Genomic DNA, 14,442 nt, shown 5'->3' on the forward strand with positions numbered 1-14,442 from the left:
GGCCGCCGTGGCCGGGATTCGATCCCGCGACCTCGTGCTCAGCAGCCCAACACCATAGCCACTAAGCAACCACGGCGGGTAGAAAGGTGAACAGAAGAGCAGGTCCGAGAGAAAGAGAGAGAAAATAAAGGAAGGTATACGTTAATCAGAGGTGGGCCCGGTTTGCTACCCTGCGCTAGCCAGACAACTAAACGTAAGGTGAGTAAAAAGAAAAGGAAGGGTGGAGAGGAGGACGTATCTCGCACACGTGGCGCCAGCAGAGCACTGCCAAGGACTATTATTGGTAATCTGGTGACGAGCGACAATCCAACCGAACAAGTGCAACATACTCTGCGTTCTTGACTCTCCGCACTGCTGCACGAACAGATGCAAGGAAGGCGAATGCTTCGCTAAAAAGTTGGCGGCGGATACCCCTGTGCTTTCCGTTGAAGGGCTAAAGAACAGCGGAGTGAGAGCGCTTGCGTTTCAACATACATATATATAGTAACAACTGTATTAACCGGAGAGCCTTAAGGGCCCTGTGTCGCAGAAAATACGGCGTCAGACGTCACATTGAAAGGAAGAATTGCGAACTAACTTGCGAACCACGCATACCCAATAATGCACTCTTCCACCACCAAAGTTGCTCATAGCTTGTCCTTCATTCTTTACAAAGTTATTCCTCGGAATTTTGAGAACGGCAGCCCACAAACAAATAAATGAGAAAAAAAACAGCGACAGCGAATATCTTTTATGTTAGCTCTTCTCAGACTGAAACATTAAATGTGCCAATCAATAACAGGAGATCGACCCACGCAAGAGGCCGCGTTTCTACCAGAAAGCTCGCCTTCGTGCATAGCGTTCGAAGCCAGCGTTTCCCGGTAAACGTTACGGTCACGTAAGCTGCAGTTGCCGGGAAGCGCGAACAGCAGTCAGGGGTCTTTGAATGCTATCACGTTCCACTCCAGAAGGCCAAGCTTAAGGGTCCTCTAAAAAAGGTTTTCAGCTGTGCTTGCCACTCCTAAAGGAGATTGGCCGAGTGTAAAAGTGTTAATTAACGTGGCTGCTGACTGACTTGGCGCAAAAAATAATAGTTTTTTTTTTGTTACAGCTAGTTTCCAATTTTGTGCTCCTGACGCATAATACTGACGCGCTATATTCATCATTACACGATCGAAGTGATGGGCACATGTAAACCTGCGAAATAAAAAGAAAAGTAATGTCATCGATATAAATTACGTGCTTTGCATCAGGAGCGACCATTTCACTGGCATTAATGTAGAAGTTAAAAAGGTAAATTATCTTGCACATAAACTGCTTGCATTCTATACGTCAAATACGATTTTATTGGGGACAAGGGCATACTTCGCACATTATAGAGTTTGGACTTATTTAATAAGATCAATTGGTTGAGGCGGTTAAAAGCCTTGGAATAATCAAGGTATAAATAGGCGATATTTCTTTTTCTGACGCTTGTATAACTAATTCTTGCGTTAAAAGTGCATGCTCTGTAGCTCTGTCCCTCTGCGGAAACCAAACAGCTGATGTGGAATGAGGGAGAATTCATTAGCAAATTGTGTATACAAGCCCAGCTATGTATTATCTTCTTTCTTTTAATATTTTCGAAAATGCCGGTAGAATGGATATGGGGCCGTAATTTGTCAAGTCATTCTTAGCTCCTCCCTTTAAAAGCGCCATACTAACCCTCGATATCTGCATGGCCCCCTTTTTTTTTTTAGAAACGCGCAAGATCATTTTGAACTAGAGCGTTGTGCCGATACAGAAGGCGAGAATCACCCGTCAAGTGCTCTTCAAGTACCAGGAGATGGCAGTGAAAATCCAGCACGCAACGTCAACATGCCAACCTACAACCCAATCTTAAACTTTCAAATCGGTGTTTAGGCAACGAATTGCAGAATTTTACCACATCAAATATGAGGAGACGGTTACATTAATTGCTCCCGTCCTTAGACATACTGTGCTTCCAGCATCTAACTGTGGTATTTGGAAAAAAAAAGTTTTTAACGTTGGTGATATGCTACCCGGCAATAATCACTGACCTGAAAAAGCACTTTATCACACTTGAGCTATCTTCGAGTATCAGGAAGGTATCCTCAACTTCACTGTCTGTTGGCAAGATACGCCTACGGTTGTTACTAAAAATAGAGCACCCTCGATTACCCAGGTATCTACCACCGAGCCGCGAGTTGGGCTACCGCCTATTTCGACGTAGAGAGGCGTCTCGATTGGCCCGGCCTTTGCCGAATTCGCGAACCCAAACGCGGGCCGAGTGACGCGAGCATATCTCGCAGGAATTACGAGATGCGAAGCCCGCCGCGGACAAAGCAGGAAATAGCTCTCTCTCTCTCTCTCTCTCTCTCTCTCTCTCTCTCGAGTTCGGTTATCGTTTCATTTCCTGACGCACGCTCTCGTTTCCTAGTCGATCACCTTTCGGAGACGGGATCCATTCCTAACTTCCGGTGTACGGCCGGCGTCGGTCTACGTACTCGCCGCATCCCCACGCGTGCGCTGATTGGGCACGACATTCCGTGTCGTTCGACCATTGGTTCTTGCGGTGTCGCGTGATCACCGCGCGGCCAATCAACGCACTGCGAAGCGCTAGCGTCGGGTGCGTGCCGAGAAGACCGGTGTCTGCTGGAGCAGAAACTTGACAATGATAAAGAGAAAAAAGAAAGAAAAGAAAGAACGAAGAACAGAAAGAAAAGAAGAGAAAGAACAGAAAGATAGAAGATATAAGAAACGGTAACAGCCCTTGTGTGTCTGGAGGGGCCTTGCCGATGTTCTGCGGTTATAGCGTGAAGACACCTGATACCGCAGGCCAGGGCAACAAATTAGCAATAAACCAATAAATGAAAAGCAAGCATTGCCAGCACTCCGATTTCTCCCGTGTGCTATAATTGACCAGTGTGCTTCATAACACGCATCCCGTGTCAATCTACGGTGCGTTATTCACAGCGACATCATACGAACGAATCCAGGGTCTCTCTATGCCCGTGAAACGGTCCCGCCAACGTTTATGTTGTCGGCGGTTTTACCAGAGCACACGTAAATTCCACATTTCCCGGACGGCAGATCGACGGATGTGTACGCGTTGTTTTTTTTTTTTTCACGATGATATTTGAGAGACACCGTTTAAACGAATAACAGAAAGATAAGATTTCAATCCAACGACGCCGCTCGTGGAACGAATACATCCTTCACAGCGGTCATTTAATCCGTTCGCCAAGGTTAATGCATCCTTCGGTTATCCATAAAATGAACGCGTCTCCTAACAATACGATCCCCACGCATGTGCCTGGGCTGATAAATATGCGGACGTTGCACACATGATATGCGACATATATGCTGAGTCACGCTGCACTGCCAAGTTGCAGCAAGCGGAGGTCTTGCGTCGTGGCGCCAGCGCAAGGCGTGACTTGTCGGCCGTGCATACAAATAATGCCGCTTCGTCGGCCATTACGAAGGCCGTGGTCAATGCACCTCAGCTCGGAGACAGAATGCAAAGCACGGGGGTGACCGGACACTGGAACAACAATGTGTGGCTACCAGCCTGGTGCGCATTCCAGGCTTGCGGGAAAGATTAACTTTGCCAATTTTTTGCACTTGCTTGACCAAATTGCTGTGTATGTACCCCTTCCCATTTCTCGTGCATCTTTCCTTCTGACTTCGCTCTCTAGCCCCCAATGTTAAAAAAAATAAACTGTTACTGCAAATAACGATCCTCGACAGTTCCACAACGATGCAGTTTAATGGCGTTCGCAGTTTGCTTTTGCTGACTGCAGACTGCTGTGGGCTTCAATCAAGGTGCTTTCTCAAGAGTATAGCTTTATCCACAGCGTCCTCTATCAGATCGATGGAAAGCAAATTGTTGTTGTTGTTGTTGTTTAGTGCTTAAAATACGCAGGACAATATTGAGAAGTACGCAGGATACTCGTGTCCTGTGAGCTTCTCGTTCTCTTCCCGAGTCTTTTAATAGCGCTATCATAAACGCGCCAAGATCCTGCATTCTGCAGGCATCTCGCCAACGGAAATCGTACGCCTAGTTAAGGTGCAGCAGCAGCAGCAGGCTCTAAGAAAACGGAAAGCTGTCGAACCAGCGTCGTCGTTAATGCGAGGTTCCGCTATTCGGTGACGTCAACCCACTTGCAAATCACTCCAGGGACTGGCGGCGATATATTCTTGCTTCGCTTTGAAAGAAAAGAAGAAGAAGAAGAAAGAACGAAAAAAAAAAGGAAGAACACCGAGTGAACAACGTTGTAGATATAGCTCAAATTGTAATCTACCTACACAGTCTCTTCGAGTAGAGAATTATTATGCACTCGATTGAGAGCGGCTGAAAAGCTTCGCTGGAAACGTTTCTTTCTTTCTTTTTCTTTTTTGTCGCTCGCAGGGCTGCTTAATGCGGGGCAGCTGCGTGATCCGTAATAGTTAATGAAAATTCTGTGACAAGAAGCCGTCTCACGATGACCGTCGGCGTTAATGCGATTAGCATTCGATGGCGACACAGGGACACACCCTATTGCCGAAGACAACGTTATGTACTGTCTGCAGCGGACGAAGTATATACAGTGTGAAATAATTGACAGCCGTAAAAGTAAATAAGAGTGTAAATCTGCCTATAACTCCGACTCGTACACCCTTTTGGATGTAGGGGTGTTAGTCATATGCCTATTTACACCCTTATTCACTGCTACGCTTTTAAGGGCGCCGATAGTTTAACAGTGTAGGCTAGGGATATGCTGATCGCATTAATGCACACCCACGCACGGGCAACAGCGCCAGGACAAAACACCTTCGGACGGCACAAAGATAGCTTCCCTGAACAAGGCCTCCCAGTCTGCAGCCAGTTTTGTCCCGGATCAACATGGAATTGGGTTTCAGCATATATGTGGCTTCGAATGAATTACGGCGCGATTGTGTACAGACATCGCTTTCAGGCGTAAGGCTTTATTTTCGTTGTCAGGCGAGAAGAGCGCGCATTCTCGCTTTTATCATTCGGGCATGCAACTACACTATAAAATAATTTACACCCTATAGAGTGAAAAAGGTGTAAATGTGTCTAACTCACACCCTTAGGGTGTCCGTTTATAGATAATACCCTAAGGGTGTGAGTTAGACACATTTACACCCCTTTTCACTTTTTAGGGTGTAAATTATTTTACAGTGTATGGAGTGCGCTCGCAGCGAATCGATGGAGGTTAACGATAAAGATACCAACACCAAAGGAAGGGGGGGGGAGGACTTTTTAGATAAGCTGTCACCCAAATCGGCTGCACACAAACTAAGGTTCCGCGTGGAAGCGAATGGAAATAACGAAGTCGCAACATCCAAAACAAACCCTAAAGACGCCGAAGTGGAGGAACATGCATTTTTTTTTGTCGCCGTGCGAGGTTAGCTATAACGTTCCTCTTCTTAATCTAAATACACCATTACTTAAGTATCACGTGTAACTGGCTCACGGAGGCAACGGCGGTTGCGTTTCATCTTGGTTTCCTTAGGTCTTTTTTTTTTCCTGGTTCCTTCGGCCTTTCCCATTCTTTTCGCCTATTCTTAACCTTCGTATGACACGTCGCAAGATAGGCATAAACCTGGTGCGTGTTTGCGCACCATCTGTTTTCGTCATCGTCATCTTTGTTTCTTCCCCGTCCCCGTCATTATAAGTACACAGCGCAAGAAGAAACTGCGAAAGGCCCAAATCAGCACACTGTTGACCGTTAATCGAACCTTCGGCACGGATAAATTTGATCGGGATAACTCGTGCTTAAACAGCAGGAGCGCCACGCCCAAAGAGCCTGCGCCGAGGGCCTGGTAAGCTAACCCTAACAGGATATAAAGTTCTACGGCACCATTCCGATATAATTGGATTTCTGCTTAGGAAGGGTGATAAACTCGTAATGCGTTCCTTCCCTGCATCCTGCAGGGTCCTCGCGGGATGCAGCAGAAGACGTACGATCCACAAGTCTTGGCTTGGCTCGGACGGATGGGGAGCGGGGGTGAGGGGGCAGAGAGGGAAGCAGAGATGAACGATTCATCAATGTGATGACCAGCGGCAGCCATTATAGTTGCCGGCGCATTAAATACAGAACGGGAGGTGCCCGATTAAGGGGTAATCAGCCGGCAAATGAGGTCCGCTCGCTCCGGTGGCGTTTCCTGCTGACGACGGCCGAAGCGCGTCGCGTTTTTTTTTTCCTTTTATCTTGTTTTGCGTCACCAGCGCGAAAACGCGCATTCCGATGCCGGCGAAAGACGAACAGCGTCAGCGTCTGTAAGGCAGGTGACACTGCTGCACGTATAACCGAGGACTTCCGCGGAGACCGTTATTGGCTAGAGCTTTGCAGATTTCATTTTCATTTTAACTAAAGAGACGCAACTAGCCCTACAAAGAATCAACGAATCTGTCTAAACGGATAGAATTTTTCTCCAAAGACTCTATTTTCGGCAGTTTCGCGGTAATGTGCCGATTGCGCGCTACCAGCGCGCAATCTCGGCATCTATAATCTTGGACGCCATATACGGTATTTTGCCGACAATCCGGCCCCTTGCTGCTCGTCGACATACCGGACGCTATATACGGAAATCGTAAAAATAAATAAGAAAAAGAAAGGAAGAAAGGAAAACAAGGAAACGAAAACAAGGAAACAGATAGTCTATGCCGCAAATTAGCACAGCTAACGCTTAAGTATGCGACAGCATACTTAGAGAGTTAGATCTAGAGAGTTTACGCTTACTCAGAGATAGCCTATAGACGGTCTAAGCGTATACAATGGCACGCTTAGATTGTAATGGCTCGACAGCTGCGCGCGCGTCACGTCCGCGATCTTGCACTCGGATGCATCAAGATGATGCCCCTCTATATACCTCGTACCTCTTTGACAAACTTGCGATTTCGCCCACACCGTGACACGATCGGGTACACGCTCAAACACACCTCGAGTTTACTACCGCTAGATAGCTCCAAAGTGTGTGAAGTCCCGTCTACGTAACGCTATAGAAAGAAAATGCGTGACCGATGGTGGGAACGGACCGCTGTCTTCAAGCCAAGCAGCCCGATAGCTTTAATCGTCATCAGCCTGGTTACGCCCACTGCAGGGCAAAGGCCTCCTCCTATACATCTCCAACTAGCCCGGTCATGTACTAATTGTGGCCATGTTGTCCCTGCAAACTTCTTAATCTCATCCGAACACCTAACTTACTGCAGCCCCCTGCTACGCTTCCCTTGCTTTAACTAACCATTATTCTGCGATCGCACGCATCCTTATCTGTCGTGCCGAAGTGATTCTTTGAAACGTCCGGCGCGCGTCCATCACGTGCCTCGTCTCTCGCATTCTTTCCGTGTGGCAGCTGTTATACCGTTTTGAGACGCTGCGTCAGATATGCATCTGACTTCCGAATCGGCCCATTTTTTATTGGCCAGGACGGATATACCTACGAAGTGGCTGTAGTCCGTCTATGGTGCGATCGCATTAAAAGTGACAGTGCGATACTTTTAGGCCAACGCGCCATCAACGTGCTTACGAAAACTTTTTTTTCCCCATTGCATTGCGAACATCGGTTATGAGTGCTACAGACTGGGCTTAATATGTGCGTCCCTTCCTACGGGTATCGAACGATTGTCGTAATCTTGCCCGGTGGCCGCGGCAATTCGAAACCCATTTTTGTCTCTTTCTATTAACGACATCGAGCCAAAAGGTGTTTGCGAAAGATTACATGTCATTCTGCTCAATAAGTATGAGAACGATTTTGCATTACTTCTTTGAACACGTTTTCTTTTCGACAGTAACGTACACATTTAACAAGTACGACGGTATTGCGAGGTAGTACACACGGAGGTGGAAGGCCGAACAGCGAAATTGCGAATTATTGCGAAAGACTAACCATTTTAATAACGTCATATGGCGGTGCGCTGCGGGGCACCACTTCAATAAGGCGCTGCGTGTTGGGTGTGTATAGGTTACACCGACGTGAGTTAGAAAAAGTTCATGAGCGCCTGTCGCGCTTACGTTCTCACATCAACCGCGCAGTGGTTAGATAAAACGCGCGGTGGTATCGTTTACCCGTACATACTAGAAAGTAAGGTGCACATGAAAAAAAATGTATTTTGCGGCTGCATTTAGTACGGTTGTCCTGCTGTATGCGACAACCCATTACGTGCTGGAAGGTCATGTACGGACCGTTTTTACTCGTTATTCTGGTCGGGAGACGCGGAGTTGATCTGTAGCGCGGAGCTCGGGAAATCGCGATCTCGCGGTGGATGATTTTCCTTCCCCACAGCGTCTGTTGGCTGCCGGCTGTTTGCCCTGCGGTTCCTGTTCCGCCTCTGGCAGGGTCATCATGGGGTCATCAGTGTCGCGCGCGTGACCCTGCATGCGATATATATAGCCTTGGTCATCATATGCGCCACCTGTTACCAGGCGCACGCCTAACTTTCGTGCTCCAATTTTATGGCGTGGAACCTTCTTTGGCATGCACAGCAGGTCTGTCCTGATGTGCGGACGTCCTCGATGGTCGCGTTGTGATTGGAATGACCAAAGCCCCTTAAACTTCGCAAAGTAGCGACACTCTCCTCCTCCGCCTTCACTCCTCCTCGTTTGTCCTCTCTTTCACGCACCCTCCTCGACCGTGGTGCCGCCTACACTGCTCGAGCGTAGCAATGACGCCAACATGCGCTCCTCGCCACTCCGTAGACGCGTCTCGAGCAAAAATGGCGCTGATGCACGGCGCGAGGGCCCAAGTGATGCTATTAGGCCAATAGCGACGCGGCGTCGGCCAGAGCGCGCGAAAAGGAGACGGCATTCTTCAAAGCGTGGCACTACTTTACGAAGTTTAAGGGGTTTTAAGAACGACAGAATTGTTGCTCTCTCTATAGCTCCGCCTGCGCATGCACCACGCACGTTCCAGCCGTGTAGCGCGATGACGATACGCACCCTTTTTTTTGTCATTGCCGCCTCTACAACTTGATGCGGCATTTGGGGTGAGGTGTGCTCAGCAGTTGTGGTCGACTATTGAGCGGTCGGACGCGAGGTCCCAACGTCGGTGTCTCCGAACTGGTCCCTTCAAGTCCAACCAGCATGTGCTGAAGCTATACAATAAAACCTCGTTGCAATAACGTAGTTGGAGGAGCTAGGTTCACTTCGTTACATATCCAATAAATCGTTATATCCGCTATTACGTGCACCGCAATATGAACCTCTATGAGAACTTCAATGGGAATTTCAATTCGTTATATACCGTTTCGTTATAACGAGGTTTGTATGAAGTCTGCGCCGCAACCCGTGGGAAGCAGTTGCCGCGGGGCAGCGTCTCCACGCTGTGCTTCCAGTTCTTGAACGGCTCCGCTCTTAAATACTATCGTTTCTACAGGAGAAGTTCTTCCTTGGGGAACAGGAGTTTTTTCGGCAGTATAGCCAAGCAGCTTCCTGTCTTCTAGCAGATGGACGCGTAGCTGAAGGGGGCGCCACCGCGGCAGCTCTGTGGCTATGACGCCGCGTTGCTCAGCTCGAGGTTGCGGGCTCGATCCCGTCCACGGCGGCCACATCTCGATGGGAGCGATATGCAAAAGCGCTAGTTGGCTTGGATTTAGGTGCACGTCAAAGAAGCCCAGGCGGTCAGAATTATTCCGGAGTCCTCCATTCCGGCGTGCCTCATAATCCGATAGCAGTTTTGCAGAGGTACATTCGTATTCAATCACGCATTTACGTTGAAACTTCCTGGCGGCGTTCAGCACAAAGGGATCTTGAATGCCATACAAACAGCTTTGCAAAGCTCAGCAAGTGTCTGTCAGATAGTATCTGTGGACCTATAATATCTGAGGACTTGTGCTGGCGTGCCGGTCTCTATCGTGTAGATAATGTTTTCTTAAGCGGGGCTTCGTTTTATATCTTCTCACACAACGTATGTATTCATAACTCAATGGTTTACTGGAGTTACACGAGAGACAACTGCTTAATTGACGAAGTAACATGCAGACCTATAGCGACATGTCGCTTTGTCATTTCGCGCATATGTTTCGCGAAGCATCACATAGTTGCCAAGCTTTCAGGTGAGTATACCTTGTCCTATGTAGTTGAACGCTGTGGTCCATTTAAATAACACAAGGAGTATAAAGAAGCCCAATATAAGACCAGAGAGACCCAGAGAATAAGATAGTGTAACACGATTAGGGGTTTACGATCGCATAAGGCAGGGGGACTGTAGTTGTTTTGTGTCATATGAGAGCTTAAAATGGGACTGGACTTTTCGATGCAGAGGACTTAACTACGCTGCGACGATGTTAGTGACGACGGTAAAACTCTCCATTTTTGTTAGGCCACTTTGCATGTCGATCACAACTGCCTCTAGTTTAACTCACCATGCCAATATTTGACTGAATGAAAAAGAAAAATGTATAAGGAATTAACTGCGTTTGTCGTCCGAAGCATGACTCGTAAAAAGCCGAATTCCTGCTCTTAAAAGAATAAACGCTATATCGGTTTATGCGCTACATTCATTGATTTGGCAGGAGGAGCGTTGATTACAAGAAGGCGAAACGAAGAGCAACCTTTTCCACTTTTCTTTGAACATAATTTCGCCCCGAAAGTGCAACGCCGGCACGTCAGTGTGACGTGACGGATTCCGAATCATTCTTTTCGCATTTATGCTGCTGTGGCACCGTAAAAAAGTCAACGAAATATTCCGAGTTCGTTTCCTTTCCTTTTTTGGCTTCTCTACAAGTAAATGCAATCCAGTTTTACTGATGAAAAAATTCACTAGGTAGTATAAGAAACGCCGTCAAAGTCTGTGACGTCACGGTGAGCTGGCGCGGGAACTTCACGGTGGCGGCGCCACCCGCACCTTTGTTTTTTGTGTCTCTTCTGGTTAATCAAGCCCGATATTCACGGTAACAGTGGCTTCTTTTATTCTTGTTAGTTTCTGAAGCGTAATTTACTATTATAGCTCCTCAACCCAATTATCTCTTTAGTGTCCCTTTAAGGAACCACTCGCGCAAGCGCAGTCGCGACCACAAATGACAGCGTGCGGCCGCCATTTTGGCATAGCAATGAAGAGAGAGAGAGAGAGAGAGAAAGAAAGAGAACGTGTGTATCTTCTTATCGATGACGCTTTGTGATAGCACGAAACAGGGCCTACCGTGACGTCAGACAGATATTGTTCACGAAGAGCGCAATTTCGCATTTCTCGATTAAAAGGGGCAAGTTCCCCCTTCCCATGCCTCCGACCCCGCCCATTTTTTTTTATCTGCGGCGAACTCTCTTATCGATTATCAGTGACAGTGACGAAGAGTTCGAGTGGATTTCCACATCGCGTTTAACTCGATAAGCTCCGACATACACGCACTGCGTCTGCGTGTGACTCGACGCAGCAACAAGGGTAACAAAAACGCGGCGTTGATTAATGGCCTCCGCTTATCGCATGTTACCCCGAAACGTGTGCGAAACTGTAGGACATCAGAATACAGTGCACGCAGTAAAGCAAATTCACAATCGTTGTACACTAATTAGACGCTGAAAAGTTTTAACAAGGATGGCGGCAAGATAAGGTGGAAAGGGCGAACGTTCGGAGCTGCGCAAGCTGACAAGTGGAATGAACAAGACAAAGAATAAATCGAAATCGTTCCGTGGGCGCTCCACGTACTGTAATGAATGTGGCGTAGAACATAGTCCGTTCGGTTAGTTTTTGCGCACAACACTAACGTACATGCTTTTTTTTTCTTTTTGCGTCTAAAATAAACTTAATTTGGTAATTGCGCTAGCCGAGTACTCTCTCTTCCCTTATCAGTTAATGAGTACGAAATGCCGACAACCAGTTAGCCTAGCCCTGTCTCTTATTTTGTAATTTCACGAGAAAAAACATGAGGTGGTACGAGGAAATTGAAAAAAAGGAGTAATAATACCAGCACTAACGTTCGCAAACGCCAGTCTGTGCTTAAAATCAGAGGTGGTGTTGCGGTGGGAAATTACCCAAACGTCGGTGGGACAATTAACACCGGGAGGACACGGGTAAAACCACGAATGAGGCAAGGCAGGGTGACGTGGGTTGGGCATCTTTTGAAGTCAGAGATGTGCAGAGCTAAATTAGTTTTGAGAAGAAAAACGGGAGGCTCAGCGTGCACAAATATCCGCCTCAAAAACGTAAACACGGAACGGAGTAAAAGGTCAGGAATTGCGGCAACGAGGCACAGGGCAACTGAAAGCGTAAATAGAAAAATCGGGGTCATCAAACAGGAAGCTAGATAAACATGTACAATAACTTGGATTCAAAGGATGCAAAGTAAAAGGACGATGGGGATTTACAAACACAGGGCACATGCTACTCTCCCCCCCCCCCTTCCCCATTCGGAAGAATATTTCTGGTAACGCCACTGGTAAGAGTGGTAGTATTGCTATTGCTCAAGAGTAATTTAACAATACAGCATAACTTCATATATGCGGCTCTGTAGTGTGCATTAGGAGGGAGAACAGATATTCGATTGAGCGCAGCACCAGTGTAACGCAAGGAATCGACAATAGAGATCCCTTCTCGTGATGGAGTATTTCAGGAATACAGCACTCATCACCACTCCAGAAGATGTATTCGAGCATTTTCGACAACGTCTTTAGTGCCTTCTTTACATCAAACTACATGCACCTCGATCGCATTTGCGCAGATTCACGTTGGCAGTGAACAAGCACGTGACTTATGCCGTCAGCAGCCAGGTTATTTCAGCACAACCTCGTTAAATTCTCATCACACAGTGTAAATTCTCATCATTCAAATCAGTGTTAAATTCTCATCACACAGAGAAAGAGAGAAAGGGTGGAGAGAGGGAAAATGTCACTAAATAGTTTGCAGTCGAAAAAGGAAAAAAAAAAGAAGAAGAAAGAAGGGAGCATCAAGGGAGCTTCAGCGGACGCATATGTACATCGCTGTTGCAGCTGCCGACATTATTAGTTCACGGTCTCAGTCTACACGCACACGTTTCCGTTGTAACCCGTTTTTCGCTGCGTAGCATCATGGCAAGGATTCCTCTCTGTCGTGTTTCAAATTGCCCGAAGCGGTCACAATGCGGTCGAAGGAATGCCGACAGTCAGCACACTTAAAATGTAAAATGCTACAAGAATGTACTTCAGGCACCAGTGCGCGCGCTGTTATCACCCAAATACTGTTATCTTACACTGTGACCGCGCACAAGCGTGAGATAACAAGAACCCGTCCTCGATAAGGGAGCAATACATAATGCCGACGGACGCGCCGCCGCTCCGATACAGTTGCAGTGCGCGGCCGAACACATACCGGCGACGTAACTGATTCAGGTTTGCATCACAATATGCCGCAGCGATCTGGCAACTAGTTACACAAAGTTCTTGTAGCGTGAGACCTCTTAGTGATCACTCAAGATTTGAGCCTACGTATGGATGTTGTGTAATATATGAAACCAGCTAACTGCAAGTCAGTTTCTTTTTCTCGCTTCAAAACCTTTTTGTTGTTCTCTTTGATCGAATACGTTTGGTTGTGTATAGTTCATAATGAACTATATGTGGCTTATCGCTTTCCTTCACTTTGAAACGACAACTTCACACACTGACAGCTAGGGTTGAAAAATCACGCTATGATAGTGCGTGCAATAAATTATAATTGAGGGTTTTTACCCAAGGAGTTAATTTACGGCAGCACAGAGTGGTAAGAACACATTGTGATATCTCCACGAACTTTCTATTTATTTGCAGTGAGTCGGATTAGGAGTAAAGTAGGAAGACCGAACAGGAAAACAGGTTCGTTAGCCAGAGCAACAACGCCTGCTCTGATGACGCACATCATTGTTTCTGAGCTAGGCTAGCGGAAAAACGACAAAAGAAATTAACATACCGAGGATGAGTGCATACGTGAAGACCCTCTTCATGATGCTCTTGCCGGCCGGCATGGTGCTTGACCTGTCCACGGAACCCCTGTGTGTATCAAAAAAGGAACGCGCAAGCCGGAGCTGAAACGGCTACTGGCTTCTCCGAATAACTGACTGCTCGTCTGCTACCACTACTGGCCGCGTCGTCTGCTCCGAAAGCAGCGGTGCCCGCAGTGGCGCCCTCTGGTCAGCGTCGACAACAACGCTCCCTCGCCCACAGAACAGCGAGCAGCCCATTCATTTTTTTTTCTTTTTTTCTTTCCGGGTTCGAGCTACAAGTGCTACAAGGATATCGAAGGCCGCGCATTCGAGACAAGATTACAAGGGGAGCTAACTGGCCAAGCGCAGGTTAGGCTGACTTAGCGTACACGTCTTGCGACGTGATTACAACGCAAGGCCTTACCCTGCGAAGGCACGTTCAGCTGACAGTGGGAGTCTCGTCAGAATTCCGATGGAAACATCATCGGAAGGGAGGTCGCTGCCCTTTCATCGCTAGCCACGAGAGCGAGATTTGCCCGTCGCTCGATCTCGCATGCGCCCTCCTTCTCCCACCACACAGACCCACAATT

At 47.4% G+C, this 14,442-nt stretch overlaps 1 protein-coding gene across 2 annotated transcripts in view; it reads right to left on the reverse strand.

Annotated features, from left to right (window-relative positions):
* The window catches only part of LOC135917290 (phospholipid phosphatase 3-like), a 44,580-nt gene that overhangs the window by 29,741 nt on the left and 397 nt on the right, over positions 1-14,442 (reverse strand). Inside the window, exons 1-2 of one of the 2 annotated variants that reach the window (XM_065450843.1) lie at positions 14,277-14,414; positions 13,840-13,919 (exon numbers count right to left, since the gene is read on the reverse strand). In XM_065450843.1, coding sequence (XP_065306915.1) covers positions 13,840-13,894 — 55 coding nt within the window. In that variant the 5' untranslated portion in view covers positions 13,895-13,919; positions 14,277-14,414. Of the gene's footprint in view, positions 1-13,839; positions 13,920-14,276; positions 14,415-14,442 lie in introns of those variants that run through there. The other variant, XM_065450842.1, reaches the window with a different exon arrangement.

This window comes from Dermacentor albipictus, chromosome 9 (genome assembly GCF_038994185.2).
Source record: "Dermacentor albipictus isolate Rhodes 1998 colony chromosome 9, USDA_Dalb.pri_finalv2, whole genome shotgun sequence".
Taxonomy (NCBI): domain Eukaryota; kingdom Metazoa; phylum Arthropoda; class Arachnida; order Ixodida; family Ixodidae; genus Dermacentor; species Dermacentor albipictus.